Source organism: Corticium candelabrum, chromosome 16, assembly GCF_963422355.1.
Source record: "Corticium candelabrum chromosome 16, ooCorCand1.1, whole genome shotgun sequence".
In the NCBI taxonomy this organism is placed as follows: Eukaryota; Metazoa; Porifera; class Homoscleromorpha; order Homosclerophorida; family Plakinidae; genus Corticium; species Corticium candelabrum.
The window spans coordinates 3902363-3927600 of NC_085100.1; the positions used below are offsets into that span (position 1 = coordinate 3902363).

The following is a 25238-nucleotide window of genomic DNA, read 5'->3' on the forward strand; positions in this document are numbered from 1 at the left end:
GTTAAAGATTGGCAACATCAGGGACCTTCGGGTTAGAGTTTGAGTGTGGGAGGGCCACATACATAAATTCCCTTGGGCAAGGAACTAACATACAATTGCCTCACTCTCCAGAGTGTCAGTTCTGTCCAGCAAGTGTGAAGTGTGAAATATAAAGTGTGAACTGCAGCGAGTGGGACGTACCTGGTGACATGATGGAGTGACTGCAGCAGCAACGGCAAGCGGCAGCAGCAGTGGCGGCAGCGGCGGCGGCGGCGGCGGCGGCGGCGGCGGCGGCAGCAGCACTCCCAGGCAGCAAAGATGAAGAACATAATGACATATAGTAACTAAGTTTAGATTGTATTTGCAGTATCAAACCTGGACCTTAAGGACTCTTGTATGTACGTATGTACAAAAAATGTATGTGGCTCAATTGGTTAGAGTGTGCAGCTGGAGATTGAAAGCATCCGGGATGTTTGGGTCAGAAGTTCAAGTGCAGGAGAGCCACATACATAAGTTCCCTTGGCCAAGGAACTAACGTACAATTGCCTCTGTCCGGATTAGTTCTGTCCAAGCAGTATCTAACCTGGGTCCTAAGGACTCTTGTAACAAAACAAAAAATGTATGTATGTATGTATGTATGTATGTACATATTAATACCTAATAACTGGTATGCTTGCAATTTATTATACTGTCAAATTATTAAAAGGAAGCATAAAAAATAAACACCTTTATGAATACATTATCTTGAAACATGAGTACTATAATTGGTAATTTGTACAGATCCCATGTCATAAGTTAAATTAAAGACTGCCAAAAGTTGTCATATGTATTGAATTAATAAATATCATCTTCATGTTCATCTTATTACCAAAAATTGAGTTGTATGTAGTCCGTACTTCAAGTAGATATGTGCGAGCAACACAGATTACTGCTAATTGAAATTATTTACTTAATAATCATCCGTCGAGGACACTAATTAGAACTGACTAAATTACACCCTACCTAAACCACTGTTTGTGTTAGCAATTCTAAATCATGCAAGTCTGTAACTGGATCCGCTATCAGCAGCAACGTCTTGAGTGAACTACAACGTGTTGATTTGGATTCAAAACGATGACACGCCCAGACGTACGACTGTGCAGGATCAATGAGTGATCATCTAAATGGATGCCAAGCTAAATTCAGAGAAGTTGTTCCTGAGGCATGATACTTTCATTGCGCAAGTCATCAGTTAAATTTCGCTCTTACTAAGGCTTGTGCGGTTAAATCTGTTCAATGTATGCTATGCGATTTGCAAGCTCTTGGGGTATTTGTCAAATACTCCTTTAAGAGACAGCGCTGCCTAGAAACTTTCACTGCCGTGCTTAACCTAGACCGAAAGCAGAACGGGAAATCGGAGATATGTAGCCTGAAGTTAAAGTTGTTGTCTGCAACACGTTGGGTTGAGCGTCATACCGCCATTTCTGATTTTATCAAGATATACGAGGCCATCATTTACCGCCTTGAGGTAATCTGCGGCCAAAGTACAGTTTCATCCATTGATCAGCAGTCAGGAGCTGGCATGGCCCACCCAGAAGAAATCAATACGTTTGACGCTAAGTCCGTGACGGAGGCAAATGGTCTGCTACGAGCCCTGTCATCGGACAAGTTCATCGTCGCTCTTATTGCAATGCGTTCGTTTCTGGCTTCTTGAAGGGTCTCAGTGTTCTTCTACAAGGGTCTCACTTGGATATCCTCGAGGTCTATTCAGAAATTTCCAACACTGTTCAGCTCTTCCAAGAGCACAGGGAAAAGGCTGTGGACACATTTCGCAACATATACGATTCCATCTGCTTGATGACTAGTCTGTTTGGAAAAGGCATGCCAGAAATTCCTCGTTTGGCGGCACGTCAAACTCTTCGAAGCAACCTCCCTGTATCAAGTCCCGATTCATGTTGGCGGGCATCTGTATTCATACCCTCTAAAGATTCTTTGATTTCAGAGTTGTGTAGTCGGTTCACTAGTCTCACTCAAAAAGCCGTTCAAGCCCTTCTCCTTCTCCCGGCCAACATGAGAAATTTAAAGAGAAGAACATCATCAACATCTTTAGTGCTTATGATTCAGACCTACCTGATGCTTCATTCTACTCAGCTAAGATCAACCGATGGCGCAAGAAGTGGGACAATGCGTCCCAGATATCTGAGACTCTCCTAGTTACTTTGAAGGAGACAATGGAGGCGACAAATTCCTTGCTGTATCCAAATATAGCGCGAATTCTACACCTTCTTGTCATCATTCCTGTAGCATCAGCTAATGTCAAACGCGCTAACTCAGCACTCAAGTTAATCAAAACGAGTCTACGAAGCACAATGTCACAGGCCCGACTGAGTCAATGCTCCGGTTTTGTTGTTATGCCACCAGTCTGTTCCTTTAAACATTGATGCAGTTGCCAATCGTTTCGCGCAAGCAGACCCTAGACGTATGTTGCTTCTGAATTCAGTTCAGGATGAATCTGTTGCTCTTTAACACTTCTAATCTCTTAGCTGAGTAAAGTATATCTAGTTACTCAAATGCTATCTCTTCTTGATGTCGGTATTTCTTCTAGTCATTTTAAATGGTGAATTACTTGTTTGGCTTCTCTGGTAAGCAAAAGTTCTCTTGATCTATATACCTTCAACGAATTGTGCATGTTCTAGTCTCATATTTGGGTCATAGTGCTGGGATAGTGTATATTCATATTGATTATCCTGTCTTAGATCAATGCATTTTTACAATAAATATACTGTATTATACACTGCGTCCCCACCTCAGAAAAATCCTGGAACCGCTGCTGCAGCTTGTTTGTTTTAGTTATTAATTGTGTTGTGCGTATTTGTTATTATTGTTGCTGCTGCTGTTTGTTTTAGATGTGATAGTAGTGCTGTTGTAGTAAATTGTGTTAGTGCTTGTTTTGTTATTGTTTTTGTTGTGGTAGTGGTGGTGATTGTTGTTGTTCGTGTGGTCGTGATTGTTGTTGTTGTGGCGTTGATGTTGGTGTTGGTGTTGGTCGTGGTGGTGGACCAAGTGGGTGACTATCCGCGAAATGACGATGGTGGAGAGAGACTGAGTCGAGTCTAATAAATTGCAGGAAGAAGATCTGCTGGGAGCCATTAAAGTAATTAGACCACACAGGTTCGAGTTCAGCGATAGTGTCTCTGAAGCTTTGAGATCGTCTGCTGCCTTGGAAGCGGACGAGGAAGAGGACAGGCTACCGGATAGCCTGTCATCATTGCCACTAGAAGTAAGAGCAGCAAACTTATCGATGCACATCCGGGTAAGTAAACAACCATCACAGGTGCAGCTGCGGTCGTTGTGAGATGATGGATACGTACATGTGTACTCGTGTGGACTGCGTGTGCTGTCAAAACGTATTTGAGGTTGTCTCAAATAATGACGCGATATTAATGACAATAGTGGCACAGCTGACCTCTCTTAGCCATTTACATTACTTTTAGTCCTGCACGAGAGTCTTCGTTACCCTCCCGCTTCTCAAATACGGCTCTCCTTTTCTTTTACGAAGGTTCCAGAGTGCTGCGATCTTGAAGTGTGGAGGCAGGTAGATGGAAAATGGTGGTCTCAATTTCGCTCTTCTACAACCCAGACCAAGTTCTTGGATAGGCCTGGCTGTACGTATCTCGAGGCAATCAGGCTAAAAGTGGCTGCTACAGACTCCTGTCCACTCAGTAGGACGCGTCGTACTCAGTTGTAGTCGCCCGGACGAAACAAACGTCTCTGCAATTGTCCTCCCTAGTAAATTAAGTTGCGATTCTCACTCTTTTCTTAGCTTGGGGATGTTCGGAAATCGAAACACGATTGCGTTAGACGCTATCGTGGAGTCGCCGCTCTGCGCCGTCACACTACACTGCGCCCGTTATAACGCGTTACCAGAAGTTGAAGAACCGGGATCAACATTGACCTGCTATATCTCAACGAAGACTTAACTTAAAAATCTAAAATTATTTTTTTGTTATTTTTGCAACTAGAACTATCAATTTTCAAAATAAAAGAATTTTTGATTTTTGCATTGCAGCTACCCTTTGACTTAGACGACGAAGTTGTGGGAGCATTCGATCACCGTCACACGGACCTGGATGCAGATCTGATTACAATCTGATTATAAAAAGGTTGATAATGGTTTGAGACTCTGTTGCTAATACTAACACTGACATGCTAGTGTTTTTCAACGAGACCAGAAATTGTAATGTTTTTGCTGGTCTGATGAGGAGCACGTGCTTTAAGAGTCTGCGCGTTTGTGCTTTGGTTCACAAAAAGGGGTACTCGTATACACTGCAAACTACCCACAGCTTTGAATCGTTTTAGATATTAAGCAATTTTTTTTAAAAAATTATTAGCTTATAATAACAAGCGTTGCCGAACTGGAAAGATATCTGTGGCTCCTATACATACATACATCCATACATACATACATATATATATATATATATATATATATATATATATATATATATATATTGAAACTTCCGTATAGGCAAAGAGAAAGGCGAGATTCCTGTGATATGTGATAATTATTGGTTTCCACGCTTTTTCACTGCTTGCACAATCTATAGTCACAGTGCTATTGGAAAGTGACAATCGCCACTACATGAGTAATCTAGGATCAGTTTTACGCGTTCTATGAGCACTTGTATGGGCAGAGTGTTGTAAACTCAATTTTTGTCTTTGTGTTTATAGACTATTATTGGTCAAGCGTCATGAAGCTGGTGCGACTCTGCGTATGCCATTAATTGTGATGTTAATCAGACAGGGGCATTGTAAACTTGCAGTAGCCTAATCTCGTCAAGCCTAAGTCTTGCAGTAAACTCGTCTAACTGTTTATTCGTCGTAAACACATTTTTCGATCTGTATAGAAGAAGACGAAGACGCTCAGCACGCCACAAGGACTAAGCACAAGTGGAAGACAAAATGTAATTCAAACTCTCAATGTTTGCTTTAAAAGACTAACTGATGGTCAAGATCGGCATCGCTTTGGATTTTGGATCGATCTATGTAAGACGAAACGAAAACTGAGATTTAGATTTATGATGGCCTATTTACCTTCATACGGGAATTGAGATCGCCCTAAACGTTCCGCCTTGTAATACGAAGCTCGTGTCACGTTTATTAGCCATGTATAGAGGTGAAATTTAATGAACACACCGAGTATTGCCACACAAGTACAAGATCAAATAAAATTTCTAATTTCCATTTTAATAAACTGTGATTTCTGGTGATCAGCTAGACTAGCAAATAACCATTCTCTGACCTTTTTCTTACTCACAGCAATACACTATATATACTTGTATTGCTGTGAAGTTTCAGGCTAGAATGTAGAGAACCGAATGCGATAAGCTCTACCGGTTTACCGCATTCTTGTACTGCACGCACTTTTAGGCATGGCGCAATTTTGAATGTGACAATTTCTACTACCAGATTAGCTTGGGGGACATTTCTGTAGCGCGCACGTTCCGTGAAACGTCACATTATTCTTGGTGATTGAACACGCGGCATTAGTTTTGTATCTACTCTGTATTATTAGTCAAGCGTCATGATCCTGGTCGGACTCTTTGCTTGTGCCATTGTGCTTGTTCAAGAGACTTTGTCATCAGAAACTTGCAGTAGCTACAATCTCTTCAAGCTCAAGACGTGCCGTGAACTTAATTCTACATCGAACTGTTATAACATTTGTGGTAAGAAATAGTTTTAGCAGTATTTGTAAAGAAAGACCAAAGTTTCTATTTATAAATTGACTGAAATCCATGATGCAAATTGACGTGTTATTGCGTTAAGGTGGAAGACAGACTTCTATTCAAAATACGAATGTTTGCTTGGACCGACCAAGTTTGGTGTTTAGCGTCGGCGATGTAATACGCTCTGCGATTTGGACTAATCTAGGTGAGAAGAAATAGAAACGAGACGCTAATTTTGTGATGATTTATATTCATTTCTATCCGGAAATTGAGATCGTCCACTCGATGCTCCCTTGAATTACTATGTTCGCTTTAATTTCACCGGCGAAAGATTGACTGTCCTTGCAGGCGAAATTTGTACCGAATTCCCTGAGTATTGCCACACAAGTAAGATCAAACAGATGATATTGTGTCTTTCAATTTTAAATGCGTTTGATGTGTGCAGCCAAGATATTCTGGAACAATTCTATAACCGTTCCAAAGAAACTTTCGTACTACGCAGTAATTGCAAAATCGCTATTTAGTGCTTTGTGTACTGTGATCTCATAACCTAATTTTGATATTACAGGGTCTTATCAAAGGTGAGGGTAGACTTTCCGACAAGGACGGACTTTTCTTGTGTCTAAATTTTAGCATTACTTTACGAAAATAAGCTAAAATGACAAAACTGTTTCGCTAATTTTCTGATTTTGCTGTTACTCTATTTGCTATCTTTGCTTGGCCATAGCAACTGCGTAGAGTAGGTTGCATTTTTCGGTAACTTCTATGAGTAATTGATGAAGGCAACTATAATACTTATATACAATATTGTCTAAACCGTTTTTTATAATTAATTAAGCTTAACTCTACATGAAACTAGTAGAGTGAGCACAAGCACGAACGGTTCATCAATCATCAGTCTGTTGTCTTTTATCGATTACATCGTTTATACGAGCACTTGTAAGCGAGCCATCCCGCCCTGGCTCTGTATCTACGGTAGACTACTTGTAGAGGCGGGCCAGGGCCGAGCTGTACCGAGCCGTGCCAGATCGGCTCAGTCGAGCCAGCGAGCGCCACCGGGTCAAATACATCATGTAAACGCATAGCGTGCTGGGAGACGAGCCACGCATGCTCATTATAAGAATAGCGCAGAGCGAGGCGGAGCTGTGTCCTTTATGATGAGGAAGAAAATCTAGATTTTAAACTTCCCTAATTAATTACTGCAACAATCGCTTAGCGATAGATTTACGTCTCGTATAAATAGTACGACGTTTTGTCTAAGTCCTAGATATGACTGTTAAAGCCATGCATAGAGAAAAAACGAGAGCAGCTTGGCTTCCGTCCATTGAGCTAGCGCGATCTATGTCAATCTCAAGTAACTAACGCACGTTAATGACACTCATTGGCTCGCTTCTACAGAGTGTGTCGTGTAAACGCAGGCTGGAATACTGGGCTGGCACGCGGGCGGTTAGCTATGCGTGTTCGTGTAAACGGGGTATAAACTGCCACTGATTTAGGGTTCGCATTACCGTATAAGATAAAATGTAAGCGGGGAATGTATTTTGGTGAATATTCAAATTCTAGCAGGAACCAATATAAAATTCACCATTTAAAAACCGAGATATTGTGACGTCATGTTGACATCATCACCCACGTACATCAGGTATCAAGGCGCCGAAATGTAGTAGTACGTCAAGCGGATGAAGTCACAAGATGGTAACCTCTGCATGCGGATGACGTTCACAGCAGTTCTTCATCAACACAGTATATAGTTGGAGACAGTGCACTGTGCAGTAAGCTAGAGAGAAATGTGATGGTCACAAATGCATGCAGCTGTTCATTAATCGCAAACTCTTCCATGACGCGGTCATTTGGGTGAAAAATATGGTAAAATAAAAGTCATATCAATTATTCAACACCATGTCCAACCGCCAAAATAGAATCGGCCAACATGCTTCTCCGTCAATTTCTTAGCAAACCGCCAAAATAAATTAACGCTAATACTAGCTGTACAAGAGTGTAGCGGTGAAATTTCGATCCTAAAAGAAATTCATTTCGTTATTAACTTAATAGAAAAAGCGAAATGATGTAATTAGATATCTTTCTGTAAGAGCGTGGGAAGTCGAAACTCTAGAGGAAATTTCTCAATCCAATTTCATCTATCTAGCCACATACGCATGAACTGTAGACGTCATTGACACCAAGGGTCATGCTACGATCTGCATTGCTGATTCTGCTTGCTACATGTTTGGCGTCGCTAACTGTTCATGATGCAAACCAGGCAACGCTGAGCAATCGGTTAGTAATTGCTTACGTCACTCTGTTACTGACGATAATATTTTACGTGTACAATGCTGTATATAGATGCGTTTGTTCCAATGAATCGTCTTTCATAGCCGTTGACTGCAGATCTCAAAGTTTAAGGCTTCTACCACCGAGACCTTGCTCTTCTTCAATGGATCCATTAACTGTCACTAGTGTGTAAGGTTGCTGATTGACGTGACATGCGGATGCCTATATTGTAACAAACCTATATCAGAAAACGGGCTAACGTAATATGGAAAGTGCAAAGCTGCTATAGGGTCTTGCTTAAATTCATAAATTAAATACGCTCGTTCAACACTTGTAGAAACTGGTTTTGCTTTCACGCACGCACGCACGCACGCACACACACACACACACACACACACACACACACACACACACACACACGCACACACACACACACACACGCACGCACACACGCACCCACGCACCCAAACACAGACACACACACGTACACACGCACACACGCACACACGCACACGCACACCACACACACACACACACACACACACACACACACACACACACACACACACACACACACACACACACACACACACACACACACACGCACCCACCCACCCACGCACCCAAACACAGACACACACGCACACGCACACCACACCACACACACAGCGGAACAATAAAAACTCTCAAGCGAATCATAAAGCTCAACGCTAAATACAACTTTTGATGCATTAAATTGATCATAAAATAAGTACCGTGTTTTCTAAGTAGTATCTTCATAACTGCCAGCAGAGGCACTCGGCCATGCTCGGGGAAATTCTATACGTATAGCTGTACTTGACCGTAACCCCAAAAGAAAATCAATAAAAAGTATGCTCATTTGACCGTTCTTTAGCCGAGAATTTTGGTTTTTGGTTGTGGGAATACTATTAATTAACAGAATATCCCTATGTTAATGTCGTTCCCGGATGTGAGATTGCAGACACGCAGACGAACGTTGCCATGGCAAACTTTGTGGCGTTATAGCAGTGATACGAGTATTTTTCGATTGTGATGAGTTACGAGGGTTGGTCACTGGAACTTGAAAGGGGACCGCTTCTAAATGCGTCATTTTTAGAAATTAACTTGGGTGTGCCCTGATGCAGGGTTTCGTGGCGATTAACCTAGCGTAATTGATTCCACACTGGCATAGACAGACAAACAGATGGACGGACAGACAGATTGTTTATTTGAACTCTTACTCTACCGATAACAATCGCTAACTTTATGCAAAACAATAACAGTCAATGGACAAAAGTTTGAATGTCTCTATCATATGTAAAGTCATCAACGTTGCACTTAGACAACTTGACAACTTGTTAAAAATCACTTGAGAGTGGCAAGACTGTACAACTACAGACTCCATCTATCTCGAAAGTCTGCTTCATTGTTCTTTCCATGTTCACCTTTCGACTACTTGGAGATCTTATATAATATTCTTCAGCCATAAGGCCGAAGTGCTCGAAAACGAATGGAATACATGGTCTGGTAGACTCTGATATGGATTATTGTTGACCATATTTTGCCATCTTTCTTTGTTCTCACATCTCTGCCGCGTAGCCTGATCTTTTGGCAGGTGATTGTAGGGTGTAGGGTGAGCCATTGATGTATCTGTTTCTAGGCTCAACTTGATGAGGAATGTTCAATTAAATTTATCTAAACATTTAGCCCAAGTCGAGACGATTGTGTTATGTTGCCCCACTGGGCTCCAGCCAAACTTGCAGATTAGATGGGAACCATGTTCATCAAGACTTGCGTCACAGTCACATTTGGTGACAATTTGAGAAAAAGGTAAAAGAGTGTCAAGTCTCAAGAATGCTGCCAACCGAAATTCTGAAGATTTAATAACAAGTTTGGTGCTGAAGAAAGAGCTTGAAGCCATGAACCAGCTCCTTAATTAATTAACCCGACATGACCTTATCCTTGCAGCATGCTTGACTTGACAGAAGATGTTTGCATAATCTATATTATGCAGCGTTCTCTTCAGCGATATCAGAGCTTAGGCGATTTTGGAGTCATAGTGGATTAGCGCGAAGTCCAGAAAAAGTCTGAGGTGAGTGTGCCTCTCCATTCGATCCTACAGTGGCAGGAAGGCTTGCAACTGCATGCCTCACAAAGATGCTGATAGGAAGGAGGTGGACTAGCATAGTTGACTAGATGAAAATATTTGAGGAATTTTGCATAGTGAATTACACCATGATCCCACAAAGGCAACAGTGGAGGTTTGCATCAATTTTGTAATGCCAAAACCTCCCAATTTGATCTTAAAAGATGCTTGTTTCCATGCCAACTCATCAAGTGTGCTCAACCCCAGTATATACTGACGCGAATGTGTTTCTTGCAAGTTGGTCATGAATATGAGAAGCTTGATTTAGAACGAGGAGCAGTGTAGGAACATAACAGTACCGAAGTAGTAGAAGTGCACTCTGAGGATCATTCAAGTTGAGCAATTAAGAACAGAGAATTTCGCCTGCAGCTGTTGTCTTGTTATAACTAGACTGGACGTAAGAATCATTGCCAACGGGAACTCCAAAGATTTCAACACCAGAAGTTAACAGACAGACAGACAGACAGACAGACAGACAGACAGACAGACAGACAGACAGACAGACAGACAGACAGACAGACAGACAGACAGACAGACAGACAGACAGATCAGTGTTTTGCGTAAACGTAGGAACCGGTGGGGCACTGGGGGATGGCCCCCTGAACTTTTCCAGGTGTCAAGTAACCTGCTAATACATAAGAATGACAGACCGTTTCTGACGTAGAAACTGATAACTGACATGACAAAGTATTAATGTTGCTATGTTGGAGTCCTGTAATTTGCTGTAATAGCTTGCATATAATGATTAAATTACCGGTAATAATACTTTTAGACTTTAGACTTTAGACTTAAGATTTTATATACCTTTGAGCGAGCATTAATATTTTCTACGTATTTTCTTTTAAAAATTCTCTCATAACTACTGACAGATTTTTGTTGTTTTCAAGCCCTTTCATAGTTTGCTAATATCAACCGTCATCTAAACACTATAATTAATTGAACTTCCTGCAATAAACTTAACATATCTAAATATAGCAACATTTGTATTTTTATGTATTAGTAAATAGTAAATAATATAATAAAATGCTTTAAAACTTGTACATTAAAAACTTTTGTGTTACAGTGACTTCAGTATTAATCAGATCAAGACAGTCTCGTTTAACTACTTCAAGCCTTACGAAACCCTAAGGAGCTTGTACACAATTGCCTATGTGTCTTTATTAATTTACTTTGAACGAGATTGTTACGTATGTTTGCTACAGAGTATTTGAAGGCAATCCTTTGTCAACCTTGTTTTTCTTACCATCTTCTCTGATTACCGTGTAAGCTAGCGAACAGAATCTACACGTTTTTGTTGTTCTTGATCTTACAAGATTTTGTTAATTAAAGGGTAATTACTACAACTGCGCCGATATTCGCTAAAACACCCAAACTATCAAGATTTTTCAACGGCACTTTACGTCAAGTGAACAAGATGTAAGATATGTACTGTCTAGAAGTAAACTATGGTCGCGGTCATGTGTGTGTGTGTGTGTGTGTGTGTGTGTGTGTGTGTGTGTGTGTGTGTGTGTGTGTGTGTGTGTGTGTGTGTGTGTGTGTGTGTGTGTGTGTGTGTGTGTGTGTGTGTGTGTGTGTGTGTGTGTGATAGCTTTCGGAATTGCAAATATAGAAGTTATTTTGCTGCAAGTGTGCTGCTTGTAAAAATATATCTAAATTCGCTGTTTAATTAATTAACATAATCAAACATTTAGCAACAACGCAAGAATCGTGATCTTCGTGAAACGAAAAAATTCAAAACTGACGGGAAATTTATTTTCTATGTAACTTAGAGCGCGAGGAAACGATTGCTTTCGTGTATGACGTTGCTTTTCAATAGTTTGTTTCGAAAAAAATGGTTAGCTTATATTTGGCTGTTCAAATAAAAGGTCCTTTTAAGAACATTGGCGGTTTGTAATTGGCTGTCCACTTTCTGTGGTTAGACTGCTCCGTGCACCCACTTTGGCTGAACCGAAAGCGTGAAACATTTCAAACACAGACATGCAACGGTCACACATACCCCAGCCACAACGTACACATAGCCACGCCGAATCCGTACGTACTTTGAGCATGGTCATGTGATCTTTGACAAAGTCTCGTAGCTCATTGCTTTTAGACAACATTAGTCAGACATTTGAAAATATTTAAAGTTGTTGAGGTTGAACTGTGTGCTCTATAGTGTAAATTTAGAAAAACGTAATCTATTCATATATATATATATTCATTTATTTATTTATGTATTTATTTATTTATCTGTCTGTCTATCTGTCTGTCTGTCTGTCTGTCTGTTTGTCTGTTTGTCAAATAATCATATATTACTATACATGTAAAACTAGAGTAACAGTGTCACAACTACAACAACAGATTACACAAATACCTAGCAAGTAGAACTACAAACAAAAGGCTAGACTCTACATCTAAGTACAAGCTAAGCAAGTCAGAAGAAATGATAACATCAGAATTCAAAGAAGACCAAGAGATGATGACGACAGAATCCAGAGAAGACGCACTAGGCCACAAGGGCAAAGTAAAGCTGCGATAATCCTGGAAGCTGACGTTACAAGATGGACGTCAAGTCGAGATGATGACGACAGAATCTGGAGAAAACGCACTAGACCAGGTAAGGCTGCAATAATCCCAAACGCTGAAGTCCCAACAGTAAAGACAGAACGCAAACTCGATCACAACAAAGGAACATAAGTCACAAATTTAACAACTCAACAAAAGCGTTCAGAAACGGGGACCGCATACAACCGAATCGGACTGACGCAACTTACGAAAGCGGAAATAACCGCTGGCGTCAAAAAGAATCCTAAATAGCTCTCCTCTTCTGTCGATGACTTGACTTTGCAGAAACTGTAAGTTGCAAGCACTGCTTCTAGTCATCCGGAGTCTGTTTGTCCGTCTGTAAGTCTTTCTGTCTGTCTGTCTGTCTGTCTGTCTGTCTGCCTGCCTGCCTGCCTGCCTGCCTGCCTGCCTGCCTGCCTGCCTGCCTGCCTGCCTGCCTGCCTGCCTGCCTGCCTGCCTGCCTGCCTGCCTGCCTGCCTGCCTGCCTGCCTGCCTGCCTGCCTGCCTGCCTGCCTGCCTGCCTGCCTGCCTGCCTGCCTGCCTGCCTGTCTGTCTGTCTGTCTGTCTGTCTGTCTGTCTGTCTGTCTGTCTGTCCAACACATATATTTGAAACATGAATCTAGCAACATACAATATGCAACTACACGTCAAATTATGCAGAATCACCTAGAGACTACAGATATCAACTACTAAACCAACTGAGAACTAAAAATTACATTTTCTAACTACTAAAGAACCCAAAGAAGGTCCAGTTATTACAACACTAATTATTGGAGATGAAAGCGGCTTGTGTTTGAGTGGACTCTGCAACCCAAGGATGACATCTTGCGTTGGATTACTCTAGCATCGCATCGCTGTAATTGAACGCTGAATCTTTTCCGCCAGTAATCAATAAATTGTGCCGAGTTGCGCCAAACATTTTTATCAAAAGATTGAGATCCGAGAGAACGTAGGTATTGGTTTCCTTCACACCCCATCTACCAAAGTGTTCAATGACTAAAGGCTTAATTAATTACTTAATTAAAGATTATTTAGTTGCCAGTTGGTAGCCTTTCATCTTGATATTTGATTTTTTTTCTTTTCTTCTCTTCGCTTCGAAGCTAGACCATCTACTTTTGAGGATGAGGGAAATACCTCTGAGCTCCAGGGATGGGCAAGAGAGATGTCTAAATCAATGCTCATACCAGAAGATGTATCAAGTGCTATAATGTCTGGTCTGTTATCCGAGTTTGAGTAGCGATGTCTTGGCTCTCTCCTGTGAGGGATGTGAAGTTCACTTAGACAATCAGCCCAACATTTGCAATGAATTCGTGACTCCAAACTGGGCCACCACCAACCTTGCATGTTAAGAGATGATACCTGCTGTCGTCAAGAACTGCTCCGCACTGACACGAACTCAACCACTCCAGAGAACAGAGTGGCGCACTGACACGAACTCAACCACTCCAGAGAACAGAGTGGCAACCCCAACCTCAGATATGACGCCAAGCGATAAACTTAAGAATCAAGTGCGAATCACATCGAGGTTGGAATAGCGTTGACCCAAGCACCTGCACCTGCACCATGTAAAGAGCGAATTCTGGCAGCATCTCTTGTTGCCTTCACTGTATCACGAGACATAGATTCAAACAAATCATTAGATAATCGCTTCTGTAATTTGCCACTAGCAGGTAAGTACTCAGACAGTTCATTCGAGGGAATGAGGCTTTTTAATATCGCACCTGTAGCAGATCCCGAAGATCCTTTCAGAAGCAAATCTAAATCTACTCTCAAGTCAGGAAAACGCTTGGGTAGTGCACCTATTGCTTCAACCCACGAGGCTAAGAAAGCACAAACTGCTTTAGATTTGACAGATGTTAGACCAAAACCACCTAGTCGGACTGGTAGCAGCGCCAGATCCAGGAATTTTTGAAAGAGGGGCTTCACCGTTAGCAGTTCTTTATAGCATTACTAATTTTCTCTTTTCTGGTGAAATTATATGAAATTATTAAACCACGCCTATTGGAAAAGAGGGGTTGAACCCCCTGAACACCCTCTCTGGATCCGGCCCTGGGTAGAGTGGCTTGTTGCCATAACAAGTCACTGAGTTGGTGTTAAGATAGTAATTCAGAGAAAACTTTGCGTGTCTGTGAATCGTAAATTTCTGCTGCAGATGTTAGTAAATTTGGAGGAACAACACGAGCTAAGTAATTCAATCGTGGAACGTGACAATACTTGAGCAATAACGAAGCGCTTTGGACATTATTCAAAGAAGACAATTGGTCACATAGTTGTTCCCCAGTGTTAGCATACGTAGAGCAAAAATTGGATACAAATTCAGCATTTCCAAGAGGCATTCCCAATATAACTATGCCTTCAGATTTAACAGGAAGTTGACAATCAGGAATTGTGATAGCTGGAGATGGACAATCAATCTCACATTTCTGACAAGCAATATCTAAGCCAATGGCTGAGAAATTGCATTGTAGAGAAGTAAAGGCTTCCGTAACGTCATTTGGCAAACCAACCAAGAACACATCATCCACGTATGCTAAAATTTGAATGTTGGAGAAAGTGCTCTGAAGATCCACCAAAGTTGGGTGGATAGCCATGGCAAACAGAGCAGGACCTAATGGGTCACCTTGGTGAACCCCAACCTCAGATTGTAGCAAAACCGATTGACCATTCCATCTGTCTGTCTGTCTGTCTGTCTGTCTGTCTGTTTATTTGTTTGTTTATTTGTTTGTTTATTGATATATTTTGTGAGTTAGTTAATTAAAATTTGTACACATAGCTCACTGCAAGGAGGTGTTGTCACAGAACTGCATCGTCACGACTTTGCCAATCTACCGATGCTAAGCAAATTGTAATTACGTTTAATTAACAAAGTTATGATGTGGTCATCATGCATTGCAATATTGCAGGAGGCTCAGTCATAATAAAATATCATCTATAGAAGACGGATCCTTTCACAATCTACCAGTACTCACTCATCTGTAAGCGGCTGAGTGGTACACTAAATTCAGAAATATTTAAACAAATAATCATTTAAACAAATTAGCGTAGCTCGACTTAACAAGTTGCTCTGTGTTGATGCGTCTGCGCGAATTGTCTATATTGTCACTTAGGTTACACTCCCAGTTGATTTTTTACTTTATGCAAATTTTTTATTTTATGCAAATTTTTACTTTATGCGAATCTCTACGGCAGACCAAATCGTAACTAAAAGTTAAATTAATTAACTATTTACACACATCACATACTGTATATGGGTTAATTAATCGATATTTTGTTGGATACGTGAATTGCTGTCAAGACTTTTAGGCACATTTTGCCATGTTAAATGAGTTGTAGTCATTTTAAGTAGACTACAAAGAAATTTTTACTGTACTAAAAACAGTACAGTAAACATTTGTAACATTTCTTTATGTTTGCGACGTGTACAATAATAGTATATTACCGTTCTTGCTTGATGATTACCCCAGGGCTCAAGTACACCAAAGCCCCAACTGTTTAAAAGCTCTAAGATTTTCTCACTTTTTAGTCCTTTAATTAGTGCTAATTGGCACTTTCCACAGTGACGGTTGGCTAGATTTGTGCCTGTAAAAATGCCAATATTGTCAACTATTGCGAGCCGGTCCACCACAAGTTGAAGGTTTTAATAACTCAGATACGCTATCAAAGATTAGGTTTAACCAGGTATATTATAGGTAGTGTCATACTGATTTAATTAATTAATCAATGACTTAATTCTGCCAATTAGCAACAGTAGATGTCATTTCTTGAGCAAGGTTCCATCTCGTACTTTACCCTTGATTTCGACAAACCACTGAGGGTGGTGTCATACTCGCGCGATTACATGTGCTGTAAATTTAATCTATTTATATATATATATATATATACACATACATTTATTTATATTAGTGTTTGAGTAGGATGTCTTCAAAGTAGCTTCAGCTTTAGCTAATATCAAAATTATGATAACAAACAGTGTTTGTCTCGACGTCTTAAGTTAGTTTACATATTGTTGCATTACAATGTCTACAATTTTAGAGAGCTTAATTGGAATGACATTTCCGTTATTCGACCCGAGATGTTTGAAGGTCTGGACAGTATATACAGATTGTGAGTAACAATAAGCATAAGCAACAAGTTACAAGCTTAGACACTTGCTTGTGTGTTGCAATTAGAATTTTACGTGGCAATAAAATTAAGGAATTAAAGGCCGACTTTCTGAAATTGCCTACTTTGGCATCTCTGTAAGTAACACGAAGCTCTGTTGTGATTTGACTTTCGTGTTTTCTAATGGATTTTGATAAATTGGAATTATAGTTATCTCGATTACAACCAAATTCGATCTATTGACAGAAATGCATTTCGGTTGTTGAAAAACTTGCACCGTTTGTACGGTTTTATTTTAGATAATTAAGATTTAAGTATTAATAATGTTTTTCTTATACAGGAATCTTGGCAGCAATCCAATGCTTTCAAAAATTGGACCTGGGGCATTTTATAAATTGCCTCTAACGACTTTGTAACTAATTCAATTGCGCACACACACACACACACACACACACACACACACACACACACACACACACACACACACACACACTTAAACTTTGTCAGAATATTTACTATTTGTAATAATTTTTGGTTACAGTACCATGTACAACGCGAATTTGACATTACTTACTAAGAAAATGTTGCCTGACTCACCTTACCTCAAAGAAATGTACGTTTTTATTGCCATTCTGTTAACCTCGTGGACAAATGTAAACTTTGTCTTTAGAATGTTGTTTAACAACAAAATTCAGCGTATAAAAAATGGAGCGTTTGACGCACTCGGTAGTTTAATAAACGTGTAAGCCATTCTTGCTACATGTGTTTTGATATGTTGTCAATAACATTTACAAAAATTTGTGTTTATAGTTACTTACAACAGAATCCCATTAGGCACTTCTCTCAGAAAAATTTTAAAGGATTAAATTCAACAAATCTCAGACTGTAAGAAACACATATACTTATAAGAACACGCATAGCATACACTTAGATTCGAGTTATTTTAATACAATAAGTATAGGATATTGAGAATAAGTAATCTGGAATATTGCCATGTTACATTCCACCAATCACGAACGCCTCTTTAAATGGTGTGTATGACGGATATTGTACAGCAAGTGGCAAGTGTGCACAAAGTTACTCCGCATTCTCAACTATATCACAGGTTTTGCTAATGTGTACAATACGTCCTAGACACCATCTACATTGGTCGGACGTCACGTGACTATGGTAGAACTATTAAATAGAATTGTGCTAATAGATTTGCTCGTATTTGCTCATTTGCCAGTTGTAGATCCAGGAATTTTTCGAAAGAAACACGTCGGCAACAATCTTATTTATGACGTCACTATAAACTCTTAAGTTAAACGTAAGAAATGTTCTAGAAACAAAGGTATTCAACAGCAGTAACTTTAATATTGCATTGGCATGATAACAACAGCAGTATGTGAACTCAACTTTAATTCGAAACAAGTTTGTAAATACGTAGCAGTGAAAGACATATTTCAAAAGATTTAACGGTCGAACAGTTCCGGAAGTAAGTGTTCCCAAACAGTAGCGCGAGTTTAGTAATTTATACCGACGACAGATGCTATAAAGTTTATCCCAGACTCTAACCCTAGCCCTAAAGCCTCACCCTAGCTCTAAAGCCTTACACTAGCCGTAACCCTAACTCTGCATGGCTCCGGACTAGGGCTAGACTACTATGACCATGCAGTCTCGCTGCGCTTTCGTCATTCGCTTTCGTCATAAACATGAAAATTCAGGCATTGCAATGTGTAATGTTGATCAGCTAGGGACATCTAGTATAGATGGCAACGAGCAAATATCATTGAGTGTTGATCTCATCTCTGCACAGATTGGCTCTAAGCTGCGATATCGACCGTCTTCCGGCTCTCAGTTCTGGCATCGCCAATCGAACGTGAGATGTTTATGGATCGTATTGGAAATCATAAGCAGCACAGTTTGGTTGCATTTCAGACGTTGCGTTTCGCCTTCTGAAGTTGTTAACATCACTAATACGGAAGTTGGAATTTCGCCGATATTGTATGCACTGACAGCGTCTGCTTACGTTTGCACCACCAATCAAGACGGACATTACTCTTGTTCACCTTGCAAAACAGGTTATTACGGGCAGTCGAATCCGCAAAAAAATCGGAAGCTTTCTACTTGTTTGCGTTGCCCGGCAGGTTAGAGACGCAACTGTATGTATATTTTGTCTTGTCTAATTAACTCGAATGTCTAGTACAAATTAAAATCTATTAAGTACGCACAACTAACCACAAATAAATTTTTGACGTAACAATTATCTAGATAAAAACACAAAAATTAGTCAAGATAGTCAATTTCGTTCACCTTCTGTTACAATAGTTTAAAACTGCAAGTCTTTTGTTATCAGACCATGTAACTCAAAGACTAACTGTTTTAAACTGTTTAAACATAACTGTCGAAGAATTATGTAATTAATATTCATTAGATCTTAACAAAATCTTCAACCTTTTGCATAACAGATGATAGTAGTTCAAGTGATCTGAAACGTAAAATAAGCCTAGGCCATGAATAGAACGTCCTGTTTGACATCACTATTGAGATAACTATTGAATAATGACATCACACCAGAATGCAATTACGCTTTGAGATGATTGGTGGCATCCGCTCTCGTTACATTTTAGCACAAACCATCCGTAACAATAACATGTGCCATTGAGAAAATTCGGAGAGTTATGCGATTTACGTAAGTTTAAAGAGACTGAGTGAAAAGACAGTATAGACAATCTAACCTTAGCGCGCTTGGTGGTCGGTTGCATGATCGTTCGTTTAGTCGTTGGTCTACGCTCGGCAGTACTGTAAACTAGCTTTTAATTTCTCGGGCAGTAAAACATTCTAATCTTGATTATGAAACCAAGCGTATATAACTCGCTTAGTTGATTTTCATTGCATAATTACAATACAACTAGCATAAGAGTATACTGTAGGAGAGTTTTCAAGGTTTGAGAGACGTGGGATTACTGTAATACGATGTTGTGCAACACAGTTGTTCTTTATTGCATTGAAAGTAATCAGCGAGGCAAAAAAGGTGTTGAAGGCTATGGTTCCATTGGCTTCTACGTTTCCTACGCTTACGAGAACTAGTATAGTGCCAATGTGTATATGGCGTGCCATCGTTGCCAAGACACTTTGCATAGAAGTTTGCATTCGCGTTTGCGTTTGCAGGGACGTTTGAGTTGACGTTTGCGTTTGCGTTTGCATTTATATTCGCGTTTGTGATTCGCGTTTGCTTTTCGTGTTTGCATTTGCATTTTCATTTGCGTTCACATTTGCATTTCAATTTGCATTTGCGTTCGCATTTGCATTAGAATTTGAATTTTCATTTGCATTTTCGTTTGCTTTTCGCTTTTTGCTTTTGCGTTTGCATTTGCAATTTGTAACATTCGCGTTGCATTTGCATTTGCTTTCCACGTTTGCATTTCGTTTGCATTTGCATTCGCGTTTGCTTTCGCGTTAATTAATTTGCTTTTGCATTTGCGTTAGCGTTTGCTTTTGGCAAATGCAAACCTCATTCAGCACAAATGTTTTTGCAGCGATGGCGCGCCATAGTTGTGTATGTTTCAAGTCGCTCTATTGTCTAGGAGGATTCTATCAAGACGAAGTGGCTCAACAATATTGCAAGAAATGCGTTCCCGGAACATACGTCAGTCCAAACAAGTTGGGAGTGTCTGCCAGTTCGTGCCAGGTGGTCCCAAACGGTACCGACACGTCGCAATTCGCAGGTTACCGTGCTGGCAAATGCCTCCAAGGACACTACAGACTCGATCGATTTGGACCTTGCTACCCGTGCACGTCGCCGGGAGCCGAATGCACAAACGAAATAAAAACATTAAAGCCAGGATATTGGTGGGACATGAAGAATGAAACGATTGAATTATACGGCGCCTTTGCACGAAATCTTCGAATAGAAAACAGCAGCTATGAGATCGCTGCTTATGCTGAAAAAGCGTTACCTTCGATTTACAAATGTCGCGCGGAGAAGGCGTGCTCTGGTCAGGAAGGCAATCCTGCAAACTCCATCTGCTCTAAAGGATCTTATGGACCTTTGTGTGAACTGTGTCATGATAACTATTTTCTCACCACAAGCGGATGCTCACGTTGCCCTGCCAAATGGCGTGTGGTGCTGCAATTTGTTGCAATTGTCGTCTCTGTTTTGTTACTAGGAGGTTATCTGAGTTGGAAACAAACTACAGCAAGTCAAAAAAGCGACGAGTCACAAAACGAGTCCCTCGATAACGATAAGAAAACGGGCACTTGGCTTGACAGGTTGATTGCAGCGGTGAGAATTGGAATTGGATTTATTCAGGTTATCAATGGAATCACGATGGCTCTGATGTTTGTTCCTTGGCCATCGGGTATGGAAACGATCAGCAGACACTTGGCTGCAATCGAATTTAATCTACTCGAGGTCGTCAATCCTGTTTGTATCAGCAGCCGACTTAGACTCGATCATCTCTGGAAGACTGTGGCTTTAGTAAGCATCGTATCTGGTTTGATCTTAGCAATTGCAATTGCTTACTGGGCATGGAAGGCGCATATGGCACGGAAAAAACATTTCGTTACGTTTGAGTTGCATCGGGTGGCTCTGCAGTTGTGTTTTAATGCTACAATTTGGATCATCTTTGTTTCCTATCCGGCATTAGCTCAGTATATTATCGCCACGATTCCGTATCGACTTTATTCTTGCATTTCTCTCAATTGTACTCAAATGAGCGTGAGCAGAGAAAAATCCGATAGTCCAGTCTGCCAATGGTACTTGAAGACAGATGTGTCTTTGACTTGCGACTTCTCTGGTGCTCTGTGGAAGGTTTGCAACTCGTTTCTTGTTCTAGTTGTAGGTATCCCTGTCGTCATTTTAGTTCTTCTTTACATGAAACACCGTAACGGTTGCGGTTTACAAAGACCACAAGGCCCTCTCGTGCTTGCTCTGTTTTCTTCATTGACGTTCTTAGATGGAAGCTATAAGCCCAAGTTTTGGTACTGGGAAGTGCTGGAAATGTTTCGTAAGCTGCTTCTCACTTCTGGATTACAATTTTTTGGAAAAGACGGCACAATGGAGTTGGCCATCGCTTCTATTATTGCTGTCGTGTTTGCCATTCTGCACGCTCATTTCAGACCTATGAAGAAAAGTTTCAAGTGGCAGAATTACCTGCAGCTCTTTTCTCTGTCGATAATTGCTCTCAATGTAATGCTAGGCGTGCTGAAAATGATCGATTCGAGAGACGCTGCAGGTGATGTCGATGCCGGTGACAAAGTTCTTTTCTCGGTTTTATTCTACTTCGTCAACGGATTGTTCGTGCTACTATTTATCGGTGATCATTAATCTTATTTTTTGTGTAAATTTGCCATTTGGCACTAATCCGTGTTCTTACTTGTTCTAGTGGACGTCTTTCTCAGCATTTGTTCAGCTATGAGTCAGACATTTTGTTACGGTTCTCGTTGTTCCTTTAGATGGAAAACTAAGAATTATCAAGAAAACGGTGTAAACGGCAATGGTGACGCAACTCAACCTCTTCTTTATAATTTCTAACAGAAGCTGCAAAAGTAGATAAATGTGACTGAAACAAACATTTAGAAATAGTGTAAGAATGCTTGTTATTGTCACAATATTTAGAAATATAATACAGATGGCAGTAGTAAGAGTAATTGAAGGGTTAACGGTTTTAATTTATTATTTCCATAATATTCAAAACGTTTGCCAAATAACAAAATGTAAAGTCTATTTATTTTGAATTTATTAAATATAAATTAGCACACAAAATTGATAATAATATTATTATAATTCGTTGCCTAGGTGCAATCCGCGCTCTTGGTCTAGGGACGGCGTACAAAGCTAAATGTTAATAAATTGGATATTTTTCCGTGTTCCAGACATGCCAAGGCCTCGATAATTTAGAAAAGAGTGAGAGATGCTAACCCCGTATAGCAATTAATTGCAACGGCTACAACCCTGTGCGACTCTGTGCATAGTGTCAAGAGCTTAGGTTAGTAAGACAAGACTACGCCTTAGAGATTTGGAAACCTGCCGAACCTCGCAGCTTAGCCTCGTCCCTCATGCCAGAGTTGTATAGGCGTTCGCCTCGCTCCTCGGTGCAGCGCTCGCGCGTCATATGACCAGTCTGACTTCACAGTGCCACGCGACGAGTGAGGATGTGACGTCAGTCTCTTCATGTGACGCGCGAGCGCTCCACAGAGGAGCGAGGTGAACGCCTGGGGCAGAGCCGTATCTAAATCTTTATATACGGCAATTTGAAACTGACCAATCCCACTAAAAATCTCTTTCATTTTCGCGATCTCATCTCGTTGGTGTCGTTTCTCAATCGATTCTCTACATCAGTTAGACGCTATGAAATTGGTGGGACTACTCGCGTGTGCCTTTTTCGCCGTGCAACAGACCGTCGCTTCGAAACCTTGCAGCAGCTTGGGCCTATTCAGTCAAGTGCCTTGTGATGAAACTCATTCAAGCAAGTGTTATAACATATGTGGTAAGAACACTCGTTTTGCAAAGAGTCTAGACGTAAAACATGTAGGGGTGGAGCCCGTGTGATCATGGCGTTGTAGACGTACCATTGTGCACATGCAGGTGGAAGACAGACTCCAATTCAGACTTTTCAAATCTGCCTCAACAAACAAACGCCTGTGTACAAGATCGGCGATGAAATACGGGGCGTTGTCTCTTTCAATCTAGGTTAGACCGATGTGGGCGTAAAGTGTAGTTTCGTTTGTCACACTTCATGTATCTAATTATAAAATTCAGATCGTCCACTGAATGACGCTCTATTTTACGACGTCAGCTTGACGCTTTCGAGCAACAGGCACGCATTTTTTTTTGGCGAACTCTGCAATGATCAACCAGAGTTATGTCATACTAGTAAGTCAACATATTCTGACGTCAATTTTTAGCTAAAAAATTTTTTATAGCTATTTTAAGCTTCAACTTCTCTTACCCTCTCACAAGCAAATTTTCACCGTACACAGTAATTTTAGTGATTTCTGTATAAATATGTGCGCTTTAGTTAAAGTTGAAATTGCTAATATTGAAGGGGACTGTCTTCGCTGAAGGAAAACTGTCAGGCAAGGACGGGCTCATCTTGTGCGCAAATGCCAGCGTCGTTCTTTTAAAATAAACAGAAAGAAAACTCACTTGCTCAATGATGGTATTGTTTAGTCTGCTGTCTCTACTAAGTTTGTCAATACTATAGCATCTAGAATAGAAGCGCAGCTGATGCGTTGTCGTATTCTGACTTTTCAAGCGTTGACTAGAGATTATGGCTAGACATGAGTATAGACACATTATGTTGTATGCAATACAGCAACAATGTTACTTTTTAAAATTTAATAAATAGTAGGCGTTCTCTGTTTCCGTAATATCTAGTCATCGTAATACTGAGACATGCAATGCTGCGTAGATGCACAACTATTTTTGCGACTGATCGCCTGTATTTCATGTAATGCTTACGGTAACGTTGTCTGATGTGGTTCTACCGTTTTCGTGTAACTTGTATGTTTCTATACTAATCTATTGTTCCTAGCTTACTCGACTTCTAGCCTATACCTGCGCAATAGAGGGGAGACCATGCAACTGGCGCTGTGCCATATATGTATGTATGCATGTATGTAAATGTATGTATGTCTATGAATGTATATGTATGTATGTATGTATGTATGTATGTATGTATGTATGTATGTATGTATGTATGTATGTATGTATGTATGTATGTATGTGTGTATGTATGCATGTATGTATCCTTCGGGTCAGAGTTTGAGTGCGGGAGGGCCACATACATAAATTCTCTTGGGCAAGGAACTAACATACAATTGCCTCTATCTCCGGAGTGTCAGTTCTGTCCAGCAAGTATGAAGTATGAAGTATGAAGTATGAAGTACAGCAAGTATGACGTACCTAGTAACATGATAGAGTGACTGTTGAAAGTTTAGAGTATAGCAAGTTTAGTCATTGCAGTATCGAACCTGGGCCTTAGGGGCTCTTGTATGTACGTATGTGCAAAAAATGTATAGGTATGTATGTATGTATGTATGTATGTATGTATGTATGTATGTATGTATGTATGTATGTATGTACAATGTATGTATGTATGCATGTACATATGTATGTATGTATGTATAAACTATGTAGGTAAATAAGTAGGTATACTCTCAAAACAGTCTCGCGCAAGTGTGTCCACGTGGGCGTGTAATTTCTGTTGAACACCATGATGTGTTCCTGGTGCCACACCAAGGCACAAGCCTTATCCCAATTTGGCCACCCCTTGGCTATAGACAATCTCGTTTTACCTTGTACCTGAGATCTTCCAGCCTAAAGTAATATCATAAGACAAACTACAATGCTAATAACACTTGTGACTACAAACATTAATTTTATATTGTCTCCCTACATATTAACATTGCATGTATAACAGTCATCACAATATTGTTATAAAAGAGACTTTCCTTATTGCAATATAACTTCAAAAATTAAAAAATGTAAATGCTCGTTTTCTGAA

At 40.3% G+C, this 25238-nt stretch overlaps 4 protein-coding genes and 1 long non-coding RNA gene across 5 annotated transcripts; all 5 read left to right on the forward strand.

Annotated features, from left to right (window-relative positions):
- The first annotated feature begins 5503 nt into the window (after nt 1-5503).
- On the forward strand, nt 5504-6483 carry LOC134192642 (uncharacterized). The gene is made up of 5 exons (XM_062661392.1): nt 5504-5684; nt 5785-5889; nt 5958-6071; nt 6130-6185; nt 6253-6483. Exons 1-5 carry the CDS (start codon nt 5543-5545, stop codon nt 6334-6336), a joined length of 501 nt encoding a protein of 166 aa, XP_062517376.1. The 5' UTR covers nt 5504-5542; the 3' UTR covers nt 6337-6483.
- A 1389-nt stretch (nt 6484-7872) lies between these two features.
- Nucleotides 7873-11521, forward strand: LOC134192538 (uncharacterized). Its single transcript, XM_062661276.1, has 5 exons — nt 7873-7961; nt 8028-8144; nt 11165-11236; nt 11304-11363; nt 11431-11521. The coding sequence occupies exons 1-5, from the start codon at nt 7873-7875 to the stop codon at nt 11519-11521; spliced, it is 429 nt and encodes a 142-aa protein (XP_062517260.1).
- Nucleotides 11522-15234: 3713 nt separating this feature from the next.
- LOC134192539 (insulin-like growth factor-binding protein complex acid labile subunit) lies at nt 15235-17635 on the forward strand. The gene is made up of 9 exons (XM_062661277.1): nt 15235-15269; nt 15419-15490; nt 16678-16749; nt 16815-16883; nt 16957-17028; nt 17087-17158; nt 17288-17359; nt 17417-17488; nt 17557-17635. The coding sequence occupies exons 1-9, from the start codon at nt 15235-15237 to the stop codon at nt 17633-17635; spliced, it is 615 nt and encodes a 204-aa protein (XP_062517261.1).
- Nucleotides 17636-20515: 2880 nt separating this feature from the next.
- Nucleotides 20516-22414, forward strand: LOC134192369 (putative leucine-rich repeat-containing protein DDB_G0281931). The gene is made up of 2 exons (XM_062661108.1): nt 20516-22046; nt 22116-22414. Exons 1-2 carry the CDS (start codon nt 20588-20590, stop codon nt 22262-22264), a joined length of 1608 nt encoding a protein of 535 aa, XP_062517092.1. The 5' UTR covers nt 20516-20587; the 3' UTR covers nt 22265-22414.
- A 675-nt stretch (nt 22415-23089) lies between these two features.
- Nucleotides 23090-23608, forward strand: LOC134192649 (uncharacterized). Its single transcript, XR_009971961.1, has 3 exons — nt 23090-23219; nt 23318-23422; nt 23492-23608. It is a non-coding gene; the product is annotated as an uncharacterized LOC134192649 (long non-coding RNA).
- The last annotated feature ends 1630 nt before the right edge of the window (nt 23609-25238 follow it).

Excerpts from the sequence above, each read along its gene's own strand:
- LOC134192642 (XM_062661392.1), top strand. The coding sequence starts at position 5,543 with ATGATCCTGGTCGGACTCTTTGCTTGTGCCATTGTGCTTGTTCAAGAG. Across the intron at positions 5,685-5,784 it reads GAACTGTTATAACATTTGTG|GTGGAAGACAGACTTCTATT; the intron begins GTAAGAAATAGT and ends TATTGCGTTAAG. Across the intron at positions 5,890-5,957 it reads TGCGATTTGGACTAATCTAG|ATCGTCCACTCGATGCTCCC; the intron begins GTGAGAAGAAAT and ends CCGGAAATTGAG.
- LOC134192539 (XM_062661277.1), top strand. The coding sequence starts at position 15,235 with ATGGCAAACAGAGCAGGACCTAATGGGTCACCTTG. Across the intron at positions 17,029-17,086 it reads TTGAAAAACTTGCACCGTTT|GAATCTTGGCAGCAATCCAA; the intron begins GTACGGTTTTAT and ends TTTCTTATACAG. Across the intron at positions 17,489-17,556 it reads CTCGGTAGTTTAATAAACGT|TTACTTACAACAGAATCCCA; the intron begins GTAAGCCATTCT and ends TTGTGTTTATAG.
- LOC134192369 (XM_062661108.1), top strand. The coding sequence starts at position 20,588 with ATGAAGAATGAAACGATTGAATTATACGGCGCCTTTGCACGAAATCTT. Across the intron at positions 22,047-22,115 it reads GTTCGTGCTACTATTTATCG|TGGACGTCTTTCTCAGCATT; the intron begins GTGATCATTAAT and ends TACTTGTTCTAG.
- LOC134192538 (XM_062661276.1), top strand. The coding sequence starts at position 7,873 with ATGCTACGATCTGCATTGCTGATTCTGCTTGCTACATGTTTGGCGTCG. Across the intron at positions 7,962-8,027 it reads CAGGCAACGCTGAGCAATCG|ATGCGTTTGTTCCAATGAAT; the intron begins GTTAGTAATTGC and ends TGCTGTATATAG. Across the intron at positions 11,237-11,303 it reads TACGAAACCCTAAGGAGCTT|AGTATTTGAAGGCAATCCTT; the intron begins GTACACAATTGC and ends TGTTTGCTACAG.